The sequence below is a fragment of the Aotus nancymaae genome, unplaced genomic scaffold, assembly GCF_030222135.1.
Source record: "Aotus nancymaae isolate 86718 unplaced genomic scaffold, 86718_ANA_hifiasm-v0.15.2.pri h1tg000064l_1, whole genome shotgun sequence".
NCBI classification, from domain to species: Eukaryota; Metazoa; Chordata; class Mammalia; order Primates; family Aotidae; genus Aotus; species Aotus nancymaae.
Window position 1 is genome coordinate 32,992,727 of NW_026988479.1, and position 22,565 is coordinate 33,015,291.

General features: G+C 53.5%; 1 protein-coding gene across 1 annotated transcript in view; it reads left to right on the forward strand.

Annotated features, from left to right (window-relative positions):
* SNX8 (sorting nexin 8) overlaps positions 1-22,443 on the forward strand; it is a 49,661-nt gene extending 27,218 nt beyond the window's left edge. Inside the window, exons 3-12 of the mRNA XM_064366273.1 lie at positions 334-539; positions 3,780-3,897; positions 6,482-6,603; positions 9,311-9,391; positions 12,589-12,749; positions 14,038-14,170; positions 19,418-19,486; positions 19,706-19,855; positions 20,200-20,349; positions 22,054-22,443. Coding sequence (XP_064222343.1) covers positions 334-539; positions 3,780-3,897; positions 6,482-6,603; positions 9,311-9,391; positions 12,589-12,749; positions 14,038-14,170; positions 19,418-19,486; positions 19,706-19,855; positions 20,200-20,349; positions 22,054-22,179 — 1,316 coding nt within the window. The 3' untranslated portion in view covers positions 22,180-22,443. The remainder of the gene's footprint in view (positions 1-333; positions 540-3,779; positions 3,898-6,481; positions 6,604-9,310; positions 9,392-12,588; positions 12,750-14,037; positions 14,171-19,417; positions 19,487-19,705; positions 19,856-20,199; positions 20,350-22,053) is intronic.
* The last annotated feature ends 122 nt before the right edge of the window (positions 22,444-22,565 follow it).

Genomic DNA, 22,565 nt, shown 5'->3' on the forward strand with positions numbered 1-22,565 from the left:
TTTTTTGTATTTTTAGTAGAGATGGGGTTTTACTTTGTTAGCCAGGATGGTCTCTATCTTGTGGCCTCATGATCTGCCAGCCTTGGCCTCCCAAAGTGCTGGAATTACGGGTGTGAGCCACCGTGCCTGGCCTCTACTTTTCAATTTATTTTATTTCTTGTAGAGATAGGGTCTCACCATATTGCCCAGGCTGGTCTTGAACTCCAGGGCTCAAATGATCCTCCCTCCTCTGCCTCCCAAAGTCCCGGGATTACAGAGGTGTGCCACTGTGCCCAGCCAAGGTTCACCTTTTGAGCAGCAGTTCTCATTGGTCAATCCCCCTTTCTCCTGCAGACCTGCCAACGCCCCAGGCCGTCGAGCCCCAGGCCATTGTGCAGCGGGCCCCAGCCTCCAGTCGAATGCAGATGCCGCAGGGGAATCCACTGCTGCTGTCCCACAGCCTGCAGGAGCTGCTGGCCAGGGACACTGTGCAGGTGGAGCTCATTCCGGAGAAGAAGGGCCTCTTCCTGAAGCATGTGGAGTATGAGGTTTCCAGCCAGGTAACTGGCAAATCGTGCATGTGTTGGGGGAGGAGGGGACGAAAGGGTCACATATCAAAACCTCCAGGCAGGGGCGGTGCGACAGAAGAAGGCTGAAGGGTGAGTTTGTGCACCTGGCTTACAGGCGAGATCCAGAACTTGCAACAGAGTCAGGCTGCAGAGCAGACTTTTCCATGCATCTGCTCCCTGCACCTCGCTCTGGCCCAGCCACATCCCCACCTGGCCCAGTTCGTCCTCCCCACCACTCTGCTCTGGAGTCCTGTTTCTTAGGAATCTCCTGCGGATGGTCCGCAGAGCACAAAGCAAGAACCACGCTAGCTTAGCTTTGTAATACTGGGGAACCCCCGAGGATTAGAATGTCAGCCCCATCCAATGCGGACCCCAAACAGTGAATCAAATTTGCGTGGCAGGATCAATATGTGTCACTTTATTCCCATTTAATAACACGGCCCTCCTCTTGCTAGGTACTCTGATATTGGGCAAATCAGACGCAGACACTGAGTGCCTGATGCCTGTCTGGCGTCGGAATCTTGGCTCTCTCTGTCCTTTGCTTGTTATCTCAGTTCCGTTAGGACAGATTCTGATAAGAGTTTTCATTGTTCGTCCTGGGCATTGAGTAACTGATGAGCCAACACTGTCCTTGGGAGCTGCGGAGTCAGCAGGGATTGGGGGATTCACACAGACAGAGCAGAGCCCACTCCCGTGTGGGAGAGGGTGGCCCCAGCCCAGCTCCAGCCAGACAGCACTAGCAGGGGTTTGTTTGAAAAGCGTCATGAGCAAATGGTCCTGGGTAAAAGGTGTGTCTTTTTGTTTGTTTGTGTTTTTTTTATTTATTTATTTTTTGAGACAGTGTCTCACTCTGTTGCCCAGGCTGGAGTACAGTGGCACAATCTCAGCTCACTGCAACCTCCGCCTCCAGGTTCAAGCAGTTCTTCTGCCTCAGCTTCCCAAGTAGCTGGGATTACAGGCATGTGCCACCATGCCTGGCTAATTTTTGTAATTTTAGTAGAGATAGAGTTTCACCATATTGGTCAGGCTGGTCTTGAACTCCTGACCTTGTGATCCACCCACCTCGGTCTCCCAAAGTGCTGGAATTATAGGCAAGAGGCACTGCGTCCAGCTGTTTGTTTTTAAACAGACAGGGTCTTGCTCTGTTGCCCAGCCTGGAGTGCTGTGGCACAATCATAGCTCACTGTAGCCTCAACCTGCCGGGCTCAGACAATCCTCCCACCTCAGTCTCCTAAGTAGCTGTAACCACAGGTGTATGCCACCACACCCAGTGAATTTTTAAATTTTTTGTAGAGATGGGATCTTGCTATGTTGTCCAGGCTGGTCTTGAACTCCTGGGCTCAAGCAGTCCTCCCACCTTGGCTTCCCAAAGTGCTGGGATTACAGGAAAGAGCCACCATGTCCAAACTTGCTTTTTTTTTTTTTTAAATTACAAATGGAGGCTTGCTATGTTGTCTCAGCTGGTCTCGAACTCCTGGCTCAAGCATTCCTCTCACATTGGCCTGCCAAAGTGCTGGGCTCACAAGCGTGAGCCTCCATACCTGGCCTTAAGGACGAGTGAACAGGTCTTCCTTCCCTGCCGTCTGCTCTGCTCTGCCTCATTGTGTTTCAGAGCCTGTGGCCACATGTTTCCAATGGTTGTCTGCTGCTAGCAAAGGATGAAGGGGGTCAGAGAGGGGAGGATTCCCTTCAAGGACCATGTCAAAGCTGCCTTGCTGCCCGGCATTGCCATGGTTCCTGGCCCTCTGGGCCACAGTTAGGGATATGGACCAGCTGGCGGGATGCTATGGGGGAGTGGAGCGAGCTAGCCCTTCCTTCTGGGGCCTGGCAGCCTATGGGGAGGCAGCTCTGAGTGTGTGAGACACGCTGTTCTTTGTCAGGGAGCCAGCAGCTGGCCTTTCTGCCAGTCTTACTAAGCTGCCTGTCCCTTATGTAAATTCATTGCCATGTAGGGAACATTGTTAAGGGGGCAATTTGGTCACCCCCTGATGCTGTCATGGGCCAAACTGCCAGCCACCAAACAGGTGGGAAACCTCTGCCAGGTGTGTTCTCCAGTCATGTGCCTGCTCATCCTCCATGCTGGAGCCTGGGAAATGCAATGTAAAGCAGATGTGTGCTGAGTGGAGGTGGGGACACTGTGCTTCATATCATATGTTTAATTTTTTTTTTTTTTTTGAGATAGTCTCACTCTGTCACCCAGGCTGGAGTGCTGTGGCGTGATCTCAGCTCACTGCAACCTCTGCCTCCTGGGTTAAGGTGATTTTCCTGCCTTAGCTTCCCAAGTAGCTGAGATTACAGGTGCCCACCACCACACCTGGCTAATTTTTTTTTGTTTTTAGTAGAGATGAGGTTTCACCATGTTGGCCGGGCTGGTCTTAAATTCCTGACCTCACGTGATCCACCTGCCCTGGCCTCCCAAAGTCTTGGGATTACAGGCGTGAGCCACCACACCGGGCCACACATATTTAATTTTAAAGATAATTGTTTATGCGTGTTTCCTGGGTAAGCTCTTCATTAGGTCCAGATTAGGCTACTCAAGTGAATAGGATGCTAACCTTGTGGAGTCTGAAGTTGTATTCATGGTGGTGTTCACAATGCGGTCTGTAAGCAAATATGTTTGGATCAAGCGTCTGCTCTGTATTAGTTTATAATCAGCGCTTGGTCTGTTCTAAGAGAGTTGGGGCTATTTCAGGAGACAACAGTGATGCTTGCAGTAGCATGAATGAAGTGACGAATGTGTTATTCTTATCCATTACCTTTTTTTTTCCCCCTCTGTCACCCCCAGCCTGGAGTGCAGTAGTGCCATCTCAGCTCACTGCAACATTTTTCTCCTGGTTCCAGCGACTCTTGTGCCTCAGTCTCCCGAATAGCTGGAATTACAGGCATGCACCACCAAGCCTGGCTAATTTTTTATTTTCTATTTTTATTAGAGATGGGGTTTCACCATGTTGGCCAGGCTGGTCTTGAACTCCTGACCTCAGGTGATCCACCCACTTTGGCCTCCCAAAGTGCTGGGATTATAGGCGTGAGCCACCGCGCCCAGCCTAAGAGCTATACAAAATTTAAAAGTGACATTGCCATAGATGAAGGCATTACAAGGTTCCTCCTTTAGTAGATGCCTGGTGAGAGAAGATGCACTCAGTGCTGTTGTTTTCCAGGTTCTGTTGAGGGAAATGATGAAGTGGCACAGTTTCCACTGTCGGATGTAAGCACCAGGCCCTTCTCTTGCAGCGCTTCAAGTCCTCCGTGTACAGACGGTACAACGATTTTGTGGTCTTCCAGGAGATGCTCCTGCACAAGTTCCCCTACCGGATGGTGCCTGCCCTGCCACCCAAGAGGATGCTGGGAGGTAAAGCTGGGCGTGCTGCCCATTGGGGGTGGGGAGAGCCAGCCCACCTCCTGGACCCAGTGGTCCTGGCTCGGGGATTGACCCCCTGTTGTACAGGGTAGGTGCAGAGCTGTGGGGAAGCTCAAGCCTTCTTCCATCTGGGGCAGAGCTATGGCTTGAGCCCAGCCTTGGTGTAGGCCGGGAGACTGGCACCTGGCACCCTGGGCCCACGGGAGCCTTTGGCTGGATGACTGACACGTGGGGAAGGCCTTGCTGTGTAGTTGTGAAACAGAACCCCAGTTCCCCTCTCCAGAGCACAGTGACCAGGGCTCCCCAAAGCTCCCGAGAGGGCTGCCAGGAACACTGTACTCTCACCTGGCTGGCATTGCTCTGTCTGCATCTGCAAAGCCATGGGAACCTGAGCCATGGGCACCACAGGAGCGCTTGGTGACCTCACGGAAGAGAACAGACATTTTGTAAGCAGGAAGTCTTAGCTGCGTCTTGCAGGAGAGAAAAAACAGCACATGGCTGCCACACCTTCACCTCCGTGCCTGAAGATGGCCTCGGGCCAGTAGGAGATGTTAGACGACCTTGGAACCCCCCTTGGGGCCTGCGTCCCCCAGGGCTGCAGAGCACAGGGATTGGCGGCTGCCAGCTCCAGTCTCACTGTTGGTCACTCCATCAGCCCTTTCCTCAAATTCTGAATAAAACATGCTGGGGAGGCGAGTGCTTAGAGCGGATCAGCTGGCTTTCCGCCATTCCCAACCCTTCCACAGTCACCATGTCCTGGACGGGATGCAGCGTGGGAGCTAACACAGTGGCCAGTTCCCTGCATCTGAAATCGTGCGATGGTGCATAAATGCTTCTGCCTCTTGTGGGTCACTGAGCAAGCAGCCCAGAGCCTGATGATGTGATTTTCTCCCTGCCCCATGTGAACACCACAGAGCAGATCATTCTTATCATGCTGAAGGGCACACGGGGTGCTCAGGGAAGCAGAGAACGGAGAATGTGACAGGGATGCGTGATGCTGGCTCAAACCCGGGCATCCGAGTCCATGAGCGCTGGCCGGTGTTTGGCGCCTGGAAACTGCACGCGCATACTGCGCCACTTGTGCTGGCGTTAATGGAAGTGCAGCCTAATTGGAAGGAGCCTGCCACTCTGAAGCCAGGAGGCGGGCCTCAGCAACTGTATTATTTGTTTTCTTTCTTTTATTCTGTTTTTTTAGAGACGGGGTTTTGCTGTGCTGGCCAGGCTGCTGTACAACTTTGTGACCTGAAGTGATCCACCCACGTTGGCCTCCCAAGATGTTGGACTTACAGGCGTGAGCCACCGCACCCGGCTGTATTTCTTAATAACTTAAAAATAGTATTTGAAGGCCGGAAGCCAGTGGCTTACACCTGTAATCCCAGCACTTTGGGAGGCTGAGACAGGCGGATCACCTGAGGTCAGGAGTTCGAGACCAGCCTGACCAACATGGTAAAACCCCATCTCTACTAAAACTACAAAAATTAGCTGGGCGTGGTGGTGCATGCCTGTAATCCCAGCTACTTGGGAGGCTGAGGCAGAAGAATCTCTTGAACCTAGGAGGTGGAGGTTACAGTGAGCTGAGATTGTGCCACTATACTCCAGCCTGCCTGACGAGCGAGACTCCGTCTCACAAAAGAAAAAAAAAAAGATATTTAAATACCATTTTTGTTTGTGTTCAGATTGAAATGTCCTGAATGCATCAATATATTCTTTTACTTTCTTTCCCTTTGGAGTTAAAATATTTAACCTGAATGGAAGCAATTAGTACTTGGATCCATTGCAGAGTGAGTTATAAGCACAGTGAATAGAAAATCTCGGCCGGGCATGGTGGCTCATGCCTGTAATCTCAGCACTTTGGGAGGCCGAGGCAGGATTACCTGAGGTTAGGAGTTTCAGACTAGCCTGACCAACATGGTGAAACCCCATCTCTACTAAAAATACAAAGATTAGCTGTGTGTGGTGGCACGTGCCTGTAATCCCAGCTCCTCCAGACGCTGAGACAGGAGAATAGATTGAACCTGGGAGGCAAAGGTTGCAGTGAGCTGAGATCGCGCCACTGCACTCCAGCCTGGACAACAAGATTGAAACTCTGTCTCCAAAAAAAAAAAAAAAAAAAATGGACATCAAAAAGTCCAAGATGGTGCCAGTAAGAAAAAATTAAAATTAAAAAAAGAAAAGAAAACCTGTGTTCTGTTAGTGTTGGAGCTAGCAAAACCCATTTTTTTCCTGGAGAGAAGTGCCAGGAGGGGATTATGGAAGGTGTCTTTAATGGAGGTGATCAGAGGGACCACTCACTTGGTTCACAGGACCCTTGATGGAAAGGAGCAGATCTGTGGTTTTCCCTGGCAGCTCCTGGACCCAAGTGTGTGTGGCTGGAGGCAGGGTTTGGGGGTGGGGCTCTTGCTCTGGGCAGCTTTTGCAGGCCCGTTGTCTGAGTAGCACTGGGGGCCCAGCCAGTGCCCTCCACTAGTCGCTGGGCGCTCCGCCGCCTCTAGGGAGAGCTTTGAGAACTCGCTCAGAGCGGAAGATGGGGGCTGGCACCCTGGACTCTGTCCAGTGACCCTGTGCACTCCTTCAGCTGACAGGGAGTTCATCGAGGCCAGGAGGAGAGCTCTGAAGCGCTTTGTCAACCTGGTGGCACGGCACCCCCTGTTCTCCGAGGATGTGGTTCTCAAGCTCTTCCTGTCCTTCAGCGGCTCGGTGAGTGTGTCCGCCCCACGCGTGTCCCTGTCCCGGGAGCCCCCGAGCCTCCGGAGCTGCTCAGGTTTGGTTTTTTATCCTCCTGGTCCCTTGTTTGGACACCCAGCAGGAATGACATGGACAACACTTCTTTCCTGTCCAGATAACAGCCTGAATGTGATTTTCAGAGGTGTCCCTGGTGTTGACTTGGCAGGATTTTGTAAATCTATGTGGAGATCCTGGGTCTCTGTGGTCACTTTGAGGTTTTAGGCTGGATGGTTTGGAGGGTTTAGGGAGATGCGAGACTCCAGATGGGAAGAAGTGTTCACTTAAAACAAGGCCCTGTCTGACTGTAGAGCACTGAGAAAGCACGCTGAGCCTCCTTGTCAGAGCCACAGCACAGACCTGCATCTGGGAATCAACTTCTTGTACATGCGCTCAGTCAGACATCTGAGCAGGGTTCCTTCCTCCCAGCGGCTGCCACGCAGCCTTAGTGAGTGTCAAGAAGCTATAGCGCCAGGTGTGGTGGCTCACACCTGTAATCCCAGCACTTTAGGAGGTTGAGGTGGGTGAATCACAAGGTCAAGAGTTCAAGACCAGGCTGGCCAAGATGGTGAAACCCTGTTTCTACTAAAAATAAAAAAATTAGCCGGGTGTGGTGGCAGGCACCTGTAATGCCAGCTACTCGGGATGCTGAGGCAGAGAATTGCTTGAACCTGGGGGCAGAGGTTGCAGTGAGCTGAGATCGTGCCATTGCACTCCAGCCTGGGTGACAGAGCGAAATTCCTTTAAAAAAAAAAAAAGGCCGGGCGCGGTGGCTCACGCCTATAATCCCAGCACTTTGGGAGGCTGAGGCGGGTGGATCACGAGGTCAAGAGATCGAGACCATCCTGGTCAACAAGGTGAAACCCCGTCTCTACTAAAAATACAAAAATTAGCTGGGCATGGTGGTGCACGCCTGTAATCCCAGCTACTCGAGAGGCTGAGGCAGGAGAATTGCCTGAACCCAGGAGGCGGAGGTTGCGGTGAGCCGAGATCGTGCCGTTGTACTCCAGTCTGGGTAAAAACAGCGAAACTCTGCCTCAAAAAAAGAAAAAAAAAAGAAGCTATAGCTTGGCTGGGCACACAGTGGCCCATGCCTCTAATCCCAATGCTTTGAGAGGCTGAGGTGGGAAAGTCCCTTGAGCCCAGGTGTTTGAAACCAGGCTGAGCAACATAGGGAGACTTCTCAACTAAAACGAAACAGAACTGAGGCCAGACATGGTGGTGCACACCTTTAATCCCAGTCACTCGGGAGACTGAGGCTTGAGAATCGCTTGAACCCAGGAGGTCGAGCTTGCAGTGAGCTGTGATTGTGCCACTGCACTCCAGCCTGGGTGACAGAGTGAGACCCTGTCTCAAAGGAAAACCCTGCAGCAAAGCTCCTGTTTCCTGAGGAGGAGGCAGCTGCTAGCCCTCCAGGGAAGTCGGGTTCTGTGCTCCCTCCTCCTGTGCCTAGAGGACCCTCTCCCTGTGCGGGGAGGGGCGGGGGCTCCACTGGAATAGAGGTTTCCAGACTCTCTTCTATTTTAGGGAAACCCCTTCTTGAATGGGAACCTGAGGGCCTCTGCCCTCCTCCCTGCTGCAGGAAGACACCACCACTCCCAGGCTGACTTCACACAAGTCTTGGTTCCTTTTGTCTTCATTTCCCTCGAGGCAGAGGGGCCTTCCCCCTGTAGGAGGGTGGCCTGTCCCTGGGATGCCCCTGGGGATACCTGGAGCAGGCAGTAGGATCTTTTGAGCCCTGGGAGTGGAAATGTTCCTTTGAAAGGAGATCTGGATTGTCAGACAGGAATGTGGCAGGACCTGGGTGGGGCTGAGGCTTGCAGCAGAGGAGCCACGTGAGGAGGGGTGTGGTGGGTCACAGGTGGGCAACCCTCCTGTTCTAGGGGCAGGACACTCCCTGTGGCCTTTCCATAGATAGCATTATCTGTCACTTCCTGGCTTCAGTTTTCTTGCTTCCTTTCTGTTTTTAGAGATGGGGTCTCACTATGTTACCCAGGCTAGCAATCCTCCCACCTCAGGCTCTGAGTAGCTGGGACTACACGCTTGACCTCAGGTGATTTTTTTTTCTTTTGTAAAGTGAGAGTCGAGTCAGATAATGTTTAACGCATCTCTGAAATTTTAGAATTCCTGGATGCGTGAACAGCTGCATATTAGGGTTTCCCTTTGTATCTCCTGGGTGAAGGCTCATACAGGTGAGAGGGCTCCGGTGCCGGGGGTTGGGCCTGTCCTTGCTCTGCCCAGCAGCTCCCTGGGCTCTGGTGTTCCTGGTGCCATGGATGCATTCCTAGGAAGGAAGACACTTTCGCCCTGTTCTATTGCGCTTTTGGACTCTACCAAGGTCTCAGGCATCTGCCGTCTGTCTCTGGGGCCGCTGCTGCCCCCAGTCTGTGGATACAGGGGCCGTGCCTCTGGAGAGTCGCCCCCAGGTCTGCGGATGGAGGGCAGTGCCTCTAGAGAGAAGCTGCAGGTTTGTGTTGCTCCTGCAACCAAGCCAGGCTGTCCCGTTCAGTGAGAAAGACATCTAAGGGAGAGTCAGACTGCGGCATCCTAAAGTCAAAGCCAACACACGGAAACATATTTCTCCTAAGGAAGGATGACACCCTGCTCCACGGTGACCTTCACCTCACATCAGCTTTCTCGTTGCTAGTAGAAGAGGGTGAAGTTTTCTCTTTTCCTTTTGCAGGATGTGCAGAACAAGTTAAAGGAATCAGCACAGTGTGTTGGGGACGAATTCATGAACTGTAAGCTGGCTACCAGGGCCAAGGTATTTTTCTAACTTGGATGAGTACTTCCCATGAGAGAAACAATAGTTTTAACCCTTCATATTGATTTTGCCTCCTCTGAGTGGCAGGGATTGTGCTGCAATCCCTTGCATGGTTTTCTCATTTTTTTTTTTTAGACAAAGTATTGCTCTGTTGCTGAAGCTGGAGTGTAGGGACATGATTTCGGCTCACTGCAACCTCTGCCTCCTGGATTCAAGTGATTCTCATGCCTCAGCCTCCTTAGGAACTGGGATTACAGACATGCACCACCACGCCCGGCTCATTTTTGTATTTTCACTAGAGATGGGGTTTCACCATGTTGGCCAGGCTGGTCTCGAACTCCTGACCTCATGTGATCCACCTGCCTCAGCCTCCCAAAGTGACAGGATTACAGGTGTGAACCAACGTGCCTGGCCAGTTTCCTCATTTAACCCTTGTTTCAGTTGCCCTGACACGGCTGGGAGGCCTGTTTTATGGATGGAGAAACAGACTCAGTGAGGCTGTCGTTGGCCAAGGTCCTGAGCTTCTAAGCGGCAGGGCCAGAATGCGGCTGAGCTCTGACCCCAGGCCCTCCAGGCACCGCGTGCCCTCTGCCCCTGTCTGTGACTCAGATGGACAGACGCTTGTGTCACCACCTTTTCAGATTTCAGGGAATTCACCGTTGCATTTGTTTATTATTAAATGTTTAAAATCTGGTCTTTTTTCCAGAAAGGATTAAGGTAGCTATTTGGTAGTTTTTTTGTTTTTGATTTTTTCTGTTTTTTTTTTTTTTTTTTTTTGAGATCGAGTTTTGCTCTTGTTGCCCAGGCTGGAGTGCAGTGGCATGAACTCGGCTCACCGCATTCTCCATCTCCCCTCACCACATTCTCCATCTCCGAGGTTCAAGCGATTCTCCTGTTTCAGCCTTCTGAGTAGCTGAGATTACAGGCGTGAGCCACTGCGCCCCACTGATTTTTATTTCTTAAACCTCTTCTTCAGGCCAGCGCAGTGGCTTATGCCTGTAATCCAAGCACTTTGGGAGGCCGAGGCAGTCGGATCACTAGAACTCGGGAGTTTGAGACCAGCCTGGCCAACATGGCAAAACCTCATCTCTAATAAAAATACAAAAAAAAAAAAAAAAAAAAAATAGCCAGATGTGGTGGCGGGCAGCTGTCATCCCAGCTACTTGGGAGGCTGAGACAAGAAGATCACTTGAACCCAGGAAACGGAGGCTGCAGTGAGCCGAGGTCCTGCCACTGTACTCTAGCCTGGGCAACAGAGACTTGGTCTGAAAAAACAACACAACACAAAACAAAAAACACAAAAAAATCTGCTTCTTGATGCAAAAAATTAAAAATCGATTTTATTTTACTCTGTTTTTTGAGACAAGGCCTTGCTCCATCCCCCAGGCTATATTGCAGTGGTGCAATCCTAGCTTATTGCAGCCGCGACCACCTGGGTTCAAGCGATTCCCCCACCTCAGCCTCCCAGAGTAGCTGGGATGACAGGCGTGCTCCACAACACTTGGCTAATTTGTTAGCTTGTTTTTGGTATAGATGGAGTCTCACTGTGTTGCCCAGGCTGGTCTCAAAATCTTGGCCTCAAGCAATCCTCTTGGCATGGCCCCTCAAAGTACTAGAATTAGAGGCATGAGCCACCATGCCTGGCCGAAAGTTTTCCCTTCATTTTACTCTCTGAGCTTTCTGTTTTCTGAACGCTGATAGTATCAAAGCTTATAAAAAGTCCTTGGGAATAAATGAGGCATGCAAGAGGCCTTCCCCCCATGTGGAGAGTCTTTCAGGAATTTATGTTTGTTGTGTTTTTTTCTTTTTCTTTTTTCTTTTTTTTTAAAGACAGGGTTTCACCATGTTGGTCAGGCTGGTCTTGAACTCCCAACCTCAGGTGATCCGCCTGCCTTGGCCTCCAAAGTGCTTGGATTACAGGTGTGAGCCACCACGCCTGGCGTGTTTGTTGTGTTTAACATGAAGATTTTTATTTGTTTTTGCTTTTTTTTTTTTCTGGAGACAGGGTCCCCAGGCTGGAGTGCAGTGTTGTGATCATGGCTCCTTGCAGCCTGGAACTCCTGGGCTCAAGTGATCCTCCTGCCTCAGTCCTCTATAAGTGCCTGGGACCACAGGTGCTCCACCACACCTGGTTAATTTTTTAATTCTTTTGTAGAGATAGGGTCTCGCTATGTTGCTGAGGCTGTTCTTAAACTCCCAGGCTCAAACAATCCTCCTGCCTCAGTCTCCCAAAGTGCTGGGGTATAGGCATGAGTCACTGCATCCAGATAAAGATTATTATTATTATTTTTATTATTTTGAGATGGAGTTTTGCTCTGTTGGCCAGGCTGGAGTGCAATGGTGTGATCTCGGCTCACTGTAACCTCTGCCTCCTGGGTTCAAGTGATTCTTCTGCCTCAGCTTCCTGACTAGCTGGGATTACAGGTGCTTGCCACCACACCCAGCTAATTTTTATATTTTTAGTAGAGACAGGGTTTCACCATGTTGGTCAGGCTGGTCTCAAACTCCTGACCTCATGATCTGCCTGCCTCGGCCTTTCAAAGTGCTGGGATTACAGGCGTGAGCCACTGCGCCTGGACCTAAAGATAATTATTTGAGTGTTTGTTTGTTTTCTGAGACAGACTCTCACTTGTTGCCCAGGCTGGAGTACAGTGGTGCAATCTTAGTTCACTGCCACCTCCGCCTCCCAGGTTCAAGCAATTCTCCTTGCCTTAGACTCCTGAGTAGCTGGGATAACAGGTGCCCACCACCACGCCCAGCTAATTTTTGTATTTTTGGTAGAAATGGGGTTTCACCATATTGGCCAGGCCGGTCTTGAACTTTTGACCTCAGGTGATCCACCTGCCTCGACCTTTCAAAGTGCTGGCATTAACAGGTGTGAGCCACCGTGCCTGGCCATTTGAGTGTTTTTTGATAGGGCCTCCTGTGTGATGACATTTCAGTGGACTCTGTGGTCTTAATCCTACGGGGTCTTTTGTCTTTGTGTTTGCGGCATGCAGGTGATGATGGTTTTCATTTCTTGTTTGGATACACAGAGTGATCCCTGCGGTGATCCCTGGAGGAGTGGGGCTCCTGGGGTGGCTCATGGCCCTGCTGGGTCTCCTGTGGCTCAGCTTTTGGGGGGTCGGCTGCTGCCATCTGACAGGCGTTCCACAGCAAGTAACACACAGTATCTCTCCCTCTTCTCATCATGTCAGGACTTCCTCCCAGCTGACATCCAAGCTCAGTTTGCCATCAGTCGGGAGCTGATCCGGAACATCTACAACAGCTTTCACAAGCTTCGGGACAGGGCTGAGCGGATCGCGTCGAGGGCCATCGACAACGCGGCAGATCTTCTCATATTCGGGAAGGAGCTAAGGCAGGTGACCTTTCAGCTTCTGCAGGGACAGGCGCGGTGGGACGGGAATTCACGCTGGTGAAGGGCTTGGGCGGAAAATGCGTTGACCGTAATAACCAGCATCCTGACCTGTTTCACTCCAGAAGGGGCAAAAAGTGTGTCAGGCACATGGGGGATCATATTTAGAAGAAATGAGGGAGAATTTCGGCCCAGAAATGCGGATTCCTGAGCATGCGTAAATGTCGACCAGTTTCTTTTTTTTTTTTGAGACAGAGTTTCACTCTTGTTGCCCAGGCTGGAGTGCAATGGCACGGTCTCCACTCACTGCAACCTCCGTCTCCTGGGTTCAAGTGATTTTCCTGCTTCAGCCTCCCGAGTAGCTGGGGTTACAGGTGTGCACCACCACGCCGGGCTAATTTTGTATTTTTAGTGGAGATGGGGTTTCTCCATGTTGGTCAGGCTGGTCTCAAACTCCTGACCTCAGGTGATCCGCCCACCTCAGCCTCCTAAAATGTTGGGATTACAGGCGTGAGCCACCACGCGTGGTCTAATGCTCACCAGTTTCTAGTGTGGTAGTTTTCCCACTGTTAGGATGAGACTTTAAAACAGATCCCAGACCAGGCGTGGTGGCACACGCTTGTAACCTCAGCACTTTGGGAGGCTAAGGTGAGTGGCTCACTTGAGGTCAGGAGTTCGACACCAGCCTGACCAACATGGTGAAACCTTGTCTCTGCTAAAAAAATACAAAGCTAGCTGGGCGTGGTGGTGTACACCTGTAATCCCAGCTACTTGGGAGGCTGAGGCAGGAGAATTGCTTAAATCTGGGAGGCGGAGGTCGCAGTGAGCCAAGATTGAGGTTTTACACTCCAGCCTGGGCAACAAGAGCAAAACTTCGACTCAAAAAACTAAATAAACAGAAAAGATCCCTTTGACTTGGGGAAGAACAGACCATGGACTGGCAGTGCTTCCTTTGCTTGAGGGGCAGGGAGACCCCACCCGGGACTCTGCTTCCCTGAGCAGTGCCCCAACCTGTGCACACACGTCACTTGGGGGCTGGTCAGGAAGAACGGATGCAGCAGGGCCTGGGGTATAGCCCCAAGGCCGTCCTTTGTCCCAGGCTCCCAGGGTTCCCGCAGGCTTCCCTTTGAGCAGCAGGGGCCTAGGAGGGCGGGGTGGTGGGGGGCACACAGGTTGCTGTGGAGGGCGCAGTGTTGAGAGCTGTGCGTCCGTGGCGGGGGATGCCAGACTTAACCGCGGGATGAGCTCCAGGTCCTCGAGTGTCTCCTCTCCTGTGTGCTTGCTCCCTCAGTGCCATAGGGTCTGACACGACCCCGCTGCCCTCCTGGGCCGCTCTGAACAGCAGCACGTGGGGGTCCCTGAAGCAGGCTCTGAAAGGCCTGTCTGTGGAATTCGCGCTGCTCGCCGACAAGGCTGCACAACAGGTGAGTGGATCGGTCCTCCCAGGCACCTGCTCCAGAGAACACTCTCGGCCCTGGCATGGGGGACCACCTCCTCCTCAGATGGGCTTCACAGTTCTTTTTTTTTTTTTGAGGCAGAGTCTCGCTCTATTGCTGCCCAGGCTGGAGTGCAGTGGCTTGATCTCGGCTCACTGCAACCTCTGCCTCTTGGGTTCAAGCGATTTTCCTGCCTTAGCCTTCTGAGTAGCTGGGATTATAGGTGCCCACCACCACGCCCGAGTAATTTTTGTATTTTTAGTAGAGACGAGTTTTCACCATGATGGCCAGGCTGGTCTCAAACTCCTGACCTCAGGTGATCCACCTGCCTCGACCTCCGAAGGTCCTGGGATTGCAGGCGTGAGCCGCTGCGCCTGGCTGGCTTCATAGTTCTGAGCCGAGTGAATGAGCAGCTGTCCCCTAGCTGGGAGCTGCCCATCCCGATCTGTTCCCGGTTGCTCCCTAGGAGCGTTTACACTTTCGAGAGGGGGTTTCCATCGACAAAACAGATTGGGCTCTAGTCTTGAGTGTTGATTTTGCTGAGGTTGGAAGATAGACTCTGCTTTTGGAAAGATAATCTTGGATTTCCAGGCATACTTCTGGGTGGACCAGATAGTTACCACTTTGCTGTCTGAGTCCGCTAGGATTTGGCACTGAGACTTAACTCATCAGAATAATCACCAAGCCCCAGCACCCAGGAGACTCCCACCTCCCGCTCCACACACAACCTCAGGAAGTGCTTCTGCTGCATGGGCAGAAGCTGTTCTTAGAAATCCGCCAAGATCTTGGAGTCATTTGGGGTCAGTTTGAAGATAAGTGTTTACTCTCAAACTGAAAGGCTCATCTGGGGGATTTTATGTTAAAAAACTGTTATGTGGCCGGGCATGGCGGCTCACACCTGTCATCCCAGTGCTTTGGGAGGCTGAGGCAGGAGGACTGTTTGAGCCCAGGAGTTTGAGACCAGCCTAGACAACAGAGCAAAATTTCGTCTCTATAAAAAATTTAAAAATTGGCCGGGTGTGATGGCTCATGCCTGTGATCCCAGCACTTTGGGAGGCCGAGGCGGGCAGATCACGAGGTTAGGAGATTGAGACCATCCTGGCCAACGTGGTGAAACCCCCGCTCTACTAAAAATATTTAAAAAAAATTAGCTGGGCATGGTGGTGCATACTTGTGGTCCCAGCTACTCGGGAGGCTGAGGCAGGAGAATCGCTTGAACCCGGGAGACAGTGATTGCAGCGAGCAGCCGAAATCGTGTCACTGCACTACAGCCTGGGCCACAGTGCGAGACTTCGTCTCAAAAATAAATAAATAAGCCAGGGGTCGTGGTGCATGCCTGTAGTCCCAGCTACTCAAGCGGCTGAGGTGAGAGGATCACCTGAGTCCAGAAGGCAGAGGCTTCAGTGAGCCTCAATGGTGCCACCGCACTTCAGCCTGGGCAACAGAGCGAGACCCTGTCTCAAAAACAAAAAGCTTCCATAGGTGTGAAGGTGAGAGCTTGCTACCTAGTTTCTGTTTCTTGGGGAAGTGGCTTCCAGGCTATTCCTATTAATTTGAAGTTGAGTGATCAGAGTGCCCATGAGGGCTGTGCTCCACACCGAGCCCCAGAGCTCCTGATTGGCTTGGTGAGTTGTGAACCCACCTACTGTGGAGTTGGGACTTTTCAAGTTGGAAACAGGGCACTCAGGTGCCCATGACATTTTTCGTGCTGAAGAGGAAATTTGATGTCTTTGCTGGTGTGGAAAGTCCTAGGTTTTCTTCCTCTTCCACCCCCGTGCCTGTGTGTTCCCTTTAGAAACAGAGGGAGGGCACTCTTGGTGTCTGTGGATTGGGGCTGGGTCCATGCCATCTCCAGGTCTGTGTGCCCACTCCCCCCAGGTGAAGAGGACCGAGAACGTGGGGCTGGGGGCTTGTCAGGATAGAGGCAGAGGAGCTCAGGGCCTGCCCTGGCATTGTGTGTCTGTGTTGTGACCGTGCTCAAGCCACTTTGGTCTCTGGGGCTCAGTTTCTCCATCAATTAAATACAAGGGGGTTGAACAAGATTATTAAAAGAGCTATGTCTTTTTTTTTTGAGATAAAATCTCGCTCTGACCCCCAGGCTAGAGTGCAGTAGTGGGATCTTGGCTCACTGCAACCTCTGCCACCTGGGTTCAAGCAATTCTCCTGCCTCAGCCTCCCCAGTAGCTGGGATTACAGGTATGTACCACCACGCCTGGCTAATTTTTGTATTTTTGGTAGAGATGCGGTTTCACCATGTTGGCCAGGCTGTTCTCGAACTCCTGACCTCAAGTGATCCGCCTGCCTCGGCCTCCCAAAATGCTGGGCATACAGGCACGAGCCACTGCGCCTGGCCAAAAGAGCTGTTTCTTTAACCTGCTGACCCTTTCCTCCAAACTTGGTGTGCAAAACGTAAAAGCTGTTGCTGTCACAGGGACCCAGACCCTTGCCACAGCCCACTTCCTCTGCAGCAGGTGGCGGCCAGTGGGGTGCCCCGATTGCCCCTGGGCTCTGTAGAGCACAGGATGGACATACTCATCAGGCGATTCCCAGGGTTTTTTAGTGATTTAACCCTGGATGATGCTGCATTTCCACCTTGAAGAGGGAGAGAAGGTTCTGGTGTGGTAGGAGTTTGTGGTGTGAGGTTTTGCCCAGCTCTGTGACTGACATTTCATGAGTTCTGTGTTGGGACTGTGATGTCTGGAGAAGTGCTGTTTCCTGAATACCTCTCACTGTCCTTGGTTGTAGTGAAATTGAGCTTTTACATGAAACAAACCTCAAGGCCTTTCATTTGATACAGCAAAAGTTCCATCTCACCCTTACTGTACGGTCAGAGAGAGCGAGGACTGTTTTTCCTAATTCTGCTTGTATTTACACTAGTTTTATTCTCCCCAGACCTCTTAGGAGCTGTAGGAAGCCATATCCCAGCAAGACACACGAGACTGGTCTGTTTTCCATGATGACGGGAGCTTCGCCTTGGTTAAAGGCACATGCATTGATGGCTTAGGGCACATTTGTCCAACCAGCACTTTGGGAGACCAGGGTGGGCGGATCACCTGAGGTCAGGAGTTCAAGACCAGCCTGATCAACATGGTGAAACCCCATCTCTACCAAAAATACAAAAATTAGCTGGGCGTGGTGGCACACGCCTATAATCCCAGCTACTCTGGAGGCTAAGGCAGAAGAATTGCATGACCCAGGTTCGCGGAGGTTGCAGTGAACTCAGATCGTGCCACTGCACTCCAGCCTGGGTGACAGAGCGAGACTCTGTCTCAAAACAAACAAAAACCTGTAAACTTTCTAAAAACATTATGAGATTTATGCACGGTCCTTTTTTTTTTTTTTCCGGACCTTTTTTCTTTCTTTCTTCTTTTTTTTCAGCTCATCAGCTGTCATTCATGTTAGTGTATTTTGTGTGTGGCCCAAGACGATTCTTCCAGCGTGGCCCAGGGAAGCCAAAACGTTAGACACCCCTGGTTTAGGGTTTTGTGCAGCACTGAACCACAGACGGGACTCGGTGGCAAATGACACGAGCAGCGGGACCCCCGAGCTCCTCGTCTTCTGCTGGGTCAGGGAATAAGCCTCCATTTTCCTGAGCCCCTGCCTGGTGAGGTGGGAGCTGGGCACCTGCGGTCAGCTGGCATTTTCCCTCTAGAGTGTTAGAAATTCTTAGCACATCTCTTCTCCTGGCACGTTTTACTGGCTGGAATCCCAGCTGCTGTGGGTGTGGGCTTGGTGGCCGGGGAGCCTCCTTGTTCAGTTGGCCTGAAGTCTGGAGGGTGGAAAGGGCATCTTAGGGTGCCCTGGGGTGCAGCAGAGCCTGGGCAGCATCCCCGGCTCCCATTCCAGCGCTGTGTCCCACAAAACTCCTTCCAGTCACTTCTGTCTGTGCTGTCTCTTGCTGAGCTTGACGTGCGTTTCGTGTTGTGAGCTTTTCACCCCCTGCTGCGGGTGGAGCCCGAGGGATTGTGGAGGGAGCCTCGTGTCCCCGAGGTGCTCAGTGAGCTGTGCCGGAGCCCTTCAGGGCCGCGGTGTGACTGAAGGCATCAGTGTCAGGGGTTTCCCCAGGATCCCTGCCATCGGGCTGGCTTCATTGCCATTGTGGCTGCGGGTTCTGTGGTGAGCTGTGCAGGTCAGGGGTGGACAAGCTGCCCCTTCCGCTGCCATCCCCAGCCCCCTGCTGTCTCCAGAGCTCGGATGCTCCCCTCAGTGGCAGCCAGAACACAGGGCTTTGGGCTGATCCTTCATACTGCAGGTGCCTCTGACCATGGCGTCAGGCTGTGTGCGCCGTGGCCTGGCCTGTGCCCCCACCAGGAGCTGGTACCGGTGTGAGCGGAGCAGCCAAGGCAGTCTCTGCATGGGGTTTGGCCCGTGGGCGCTGCCCCGTGTCCCCAGGTGCTGTGTGACTCTAGGGGCTGGTCATCCCTCTGCCATGATGGGGCCCCTGTTCCACTACACGGCTGCCTGCCATTTGCTATACGTTCACTGCCCTGTTGGGCTGTGTCTGTGGCTGTGCTGCCCACAAAAAACCATGTGTAAGGCCAGAGAGCAGCCTGCACCCACCGCCGTCCCTGCCGTCCAGTGTGACGCTTCTGTGTGCAGCCCCAGGCGGCTGCCTCCCTTCCTGGCTCCTCAGCCCGGGCACCAAACGCCTCTGCTGGCCCTTCCATTATGGCTTCACAGCACATCCTTCCTGCAGCTGCTGTCCCTCCTACCCTGCACCCCTTCCTAGGCCTGCATTTCTCTCTCTTTTACTGATGCGGAGATGATGCCCTCATTCTCCTCCGTATTCCTTCTGGGCGTGCCTGTTTTCGACACAGCTCACAGCATCAGATGGGGGAGCTCAGGGTTTCTGCTGTGCTTGATGAAGCCGCCGGGGATTGGGGGTTCCGGGGTGCCTGGCTCTCCCAGCATGTGTGTTGGGAGAGACAGCGGCTCTTTGAAGCCCAGAGGAAGGCTGGACGGGCTGATCAGCAGGAGACTAGGCAGCTGTCCTGCTGGATCTCAGGCCTTGTGCCCATCAAGACTGCTGGGCTCAGAGGTGTCTCCGCCCGGTCTTGGGTGGGCCGGTGGGGAAGGGAGCCCGCTGCAGACCTGGCTGGTGGTCCTGGGGAGCCCCTCTGACTCAGGGAGGAAGGAACCAGCCCAGGCCAGGCTTGGGTGTGAGTTCCCGGGCAGGGTTCCTGGTCCTGTGTGTGTCCTCGTGGGTAAGCTCCCTCTCCCCGCCTCACCTTCTAGGGCAAGCAGGAGGAGAATGACGTGGTGGAGAAGCTGAACCTCTTCTTGGATCTGCTGCAGTCGTATAAGGTGAGTCTTGGCTGCTCCTTGGTTGGGAGCAGAGCTTTTGGGAATGATCTTAGGATCTTTTAAGGGTGTAACTCCTGGGGGATGGGAGGAGCTGAGAAGCCAGGGCTGCAGCGGGAGATGGGACCTTCCGTCTCTCGGGTGTGCTGCCCTCGGCTGGCTCCGCAGGGCCCTAGCGCGGGCTTCGGGGGCCATGGCCGAATGCCTCCCCTGACCCTGCAGGACCTGTGTGAGCGGCACGAGAAGGGTGTGCTGCACAAGCACCAGCGGGCCTTGCACAAATACAGCCTAATGAAGAGGCAGATGATGAGCGCCGCCGTGCAGAACCGCGAGCCGGAGTCCGTGGAGCAGCTGGAGTCCCGCATTGTGGAGGTGGGTGGCTGGGATGGCCAGGCAGGCCTGTGGGAGCCTTTCCCCTCCTAGGCTTGGTGGGCCCTGGAGCTGTCCCGGTGGGCTCTCCTGGGTTGGCCCCATGCGTCTGGAACAGAGCTGGGGGTGCGGTGGAGGCTGGGAGTTGCCCCGGGTACCTAGAGTGACATGGCTCCCTGCCCGGTGCTCCCTCCCTGGCCCTCTCTTACGTTGCCACCTTCCAAATGCCTGGTGAAGGCTGAAGGAGGAGGGGCCGCCCTGGCTCAGGGAGCACGCTGGTGTTCAGGCCTTGATGCTCCTCCAGCCGCTGGCTGGGCTGGGTGCGAAGGTGGCTGTTGAATTTGCAGCAGGAGAATGCGATTCAGACCATGGAGCTGCGGAACTACTTCTCCCTGTACTGCCTCCACCAGGAGACGCAGCTCATCCACGTCTACCTGCCCCTCACCTCCCACATCCTCCGTGCCTTCGTGAACTCCCAGATCCAAGGGCACAAGGAGGTGAGTAGTCTTCCCTTGCTCAGGACGCTGTCTTGGCCTCGGCCTTCCTTTTTTCCATGACGCCCTTCCCTCAAGCCTGGCAGCGCGGTGGCCGGCCGCCCTCGAGAGGTTCTTTATTGGAGTTGGGGTCCACATGGAATACGGTGCTCACCGAGATCTTCTAGTCTCCTTTGTAGCCAAAGTCAGAATCATGAGGGTGTCCCTGTGATTCCTGGGGGCAGAGGGAGGAAGGGACAGGGACAGTTTGCTTTCCAGAGGGATTTGAGAAGTCAGAGGTAAAGGCTGCAGAGCTCCTGCACCCTGTGGCTGAGACATGGGTTCTGAGTGCTTGGGAGCGCTGTAGGTGGGGTGTTTGTCCAAAGAGCACTGGCCAGCTTTCTGCCGATGGTGCTTCCTTCAGCCTTTGAGAAGAAATGCTCTCGCAGTCCTGAGACAGGCCCCCCAGAGTGCTGGGATTACAGGCGTGAGCCACTGCGCCTGGTTGAGATTGAGTTTATTAAGTAGCTGCAAGCAGCTTTGAAGCCGTGGTCTGTGGCATGTGTTGAATGGTGCCGAGTGTCTGGGATGGTCATAAGGTTTCACGCTCTCCCCGGGAGGTGCTTGGTGCCTTGGGTGCCGTCTGGCAGTTGGGGAATGGCAGGCCGGAGGTGGCAGTGGTGGGGCCGGAGAGGCGGAGACAGCTGCCCTTAGGAGCATCACTTCGAGATGGCGAGGGTCTCAGGGGACCGGGTTGGGGTTGGACATCTGAGTGGCTGGGCATGTCCTCAGTGAAGGAACGTGACCAACAGGTGGGGCCCTGTCCTGCCTGGGGCATGATGCCATCACCCCAGTCCTACCAGTTCCTTTATTGTGGCGATGAGGAATTCCTAGTCCTGTGATGCTGAGATGAGTGTGCTGTGCTCCAGTGACTCAGCCTCCCCTGCAGGCCCCCAGGGCTGCGCCCTGCCCGTCTCTGGCCACCTAAGCCCCTGCACGGTAGGTCTTGTCCTGACCCCTGCCTTGCTGCCACGCTCCCTTTCTCAAGTCCACAGCATCCGTTCATTGCCCTGGTTCCAAAAGTGTTGGTGAGTGGGGCCACCGTCTGCATTCCGGTTTGTGTGTTACTGATTTGGTGGATGTGGTCTTTGTGTTTTTGGTTTGGTTTTTTGTTTTGAGATGGAGTCTTGCTCTGTCACCCAGCCTGGAGTGTAGTGGTGCAATTGCAGCTCACTGCAGCCTCAACCTCCCGAGGAGTTGGGACCACAGGCATGCGCTATCACACCCGGCCAAGATTTCTGAGTTTTTGTGGAGACTGGGTGTCCCTCTGTGGCCTAGGCTGGCCTTGGTGTTTGACCTGCCAAAGCTTCCACGAAGCCAGTGCCTACACGGTAGCTAGAGCACGTACTGGCAGTGACCCGACAGTAACGCTTCTCGTGATTCCACGGCAGGCAGCTTTGCGGCCCTTGGTCCTGGGTGGAGGGTCCGAGGCATGGGCATCTGTGACACAGGTCACATGAGGCCACTGGTCCACTCCTCATTTGGACTTCCTCTGTGCAGGATGGGCAGCACTGGCTCTGTCGGAGGTTTGCGGAGCTGACGCACCCGCGTGCCCCTCTGTCCCTGTCACTGGCAGGGGAAGGTGGGAGGGGAAGGAGTAGGGATTAGAGCGTGGTGGGGAGCCCGGGCCCCGCCTGCTGATCTTGTTCTCTTCGTGTTCCCTTTCAGATGAGCAAGGTGTGGAACGACCTGAGACCCAAGCTCAGCTGCCTCTTTGCGGGACCACACAGCACCCTGACACCACCGCGTTCCCCGCCGCAGTCCCCGCCGGAGGACGGCCTGTGTCCTCACTAGCGCGAGGCTAAGGCGGTGCTCCCTGCGGCCACACTAAAACCTCTTTCCAAATGGTGTGTCCCGTGTAATTCCCTTTGGACGGCAGCTCCCCTTCCGGCAGTGCTGCAGCCAGAGCAGATGCACTCAGCCCGCGGGCCGGGAGGGCACCCATGGACCACAGGGCAGCTGTGCCACGCTGTCCTCCACCCCGTGGCCTGCTAGCCTGTTTGAGAGGGTTGGTGGGGTTCCTCCTGACACCCAGAGCCATGGGGGAAGCAGGGATCTCTCATCTCACAGAGATTGTACCTGGGGGAGCATGGGGGCAGGGCCTCCAGATGCTGGAACAGTCAGGAGGGGCGGCCTCATGGTGCTGGTCAGCGGAGGAGAGAGGGAGGGCAGGGCCGCCC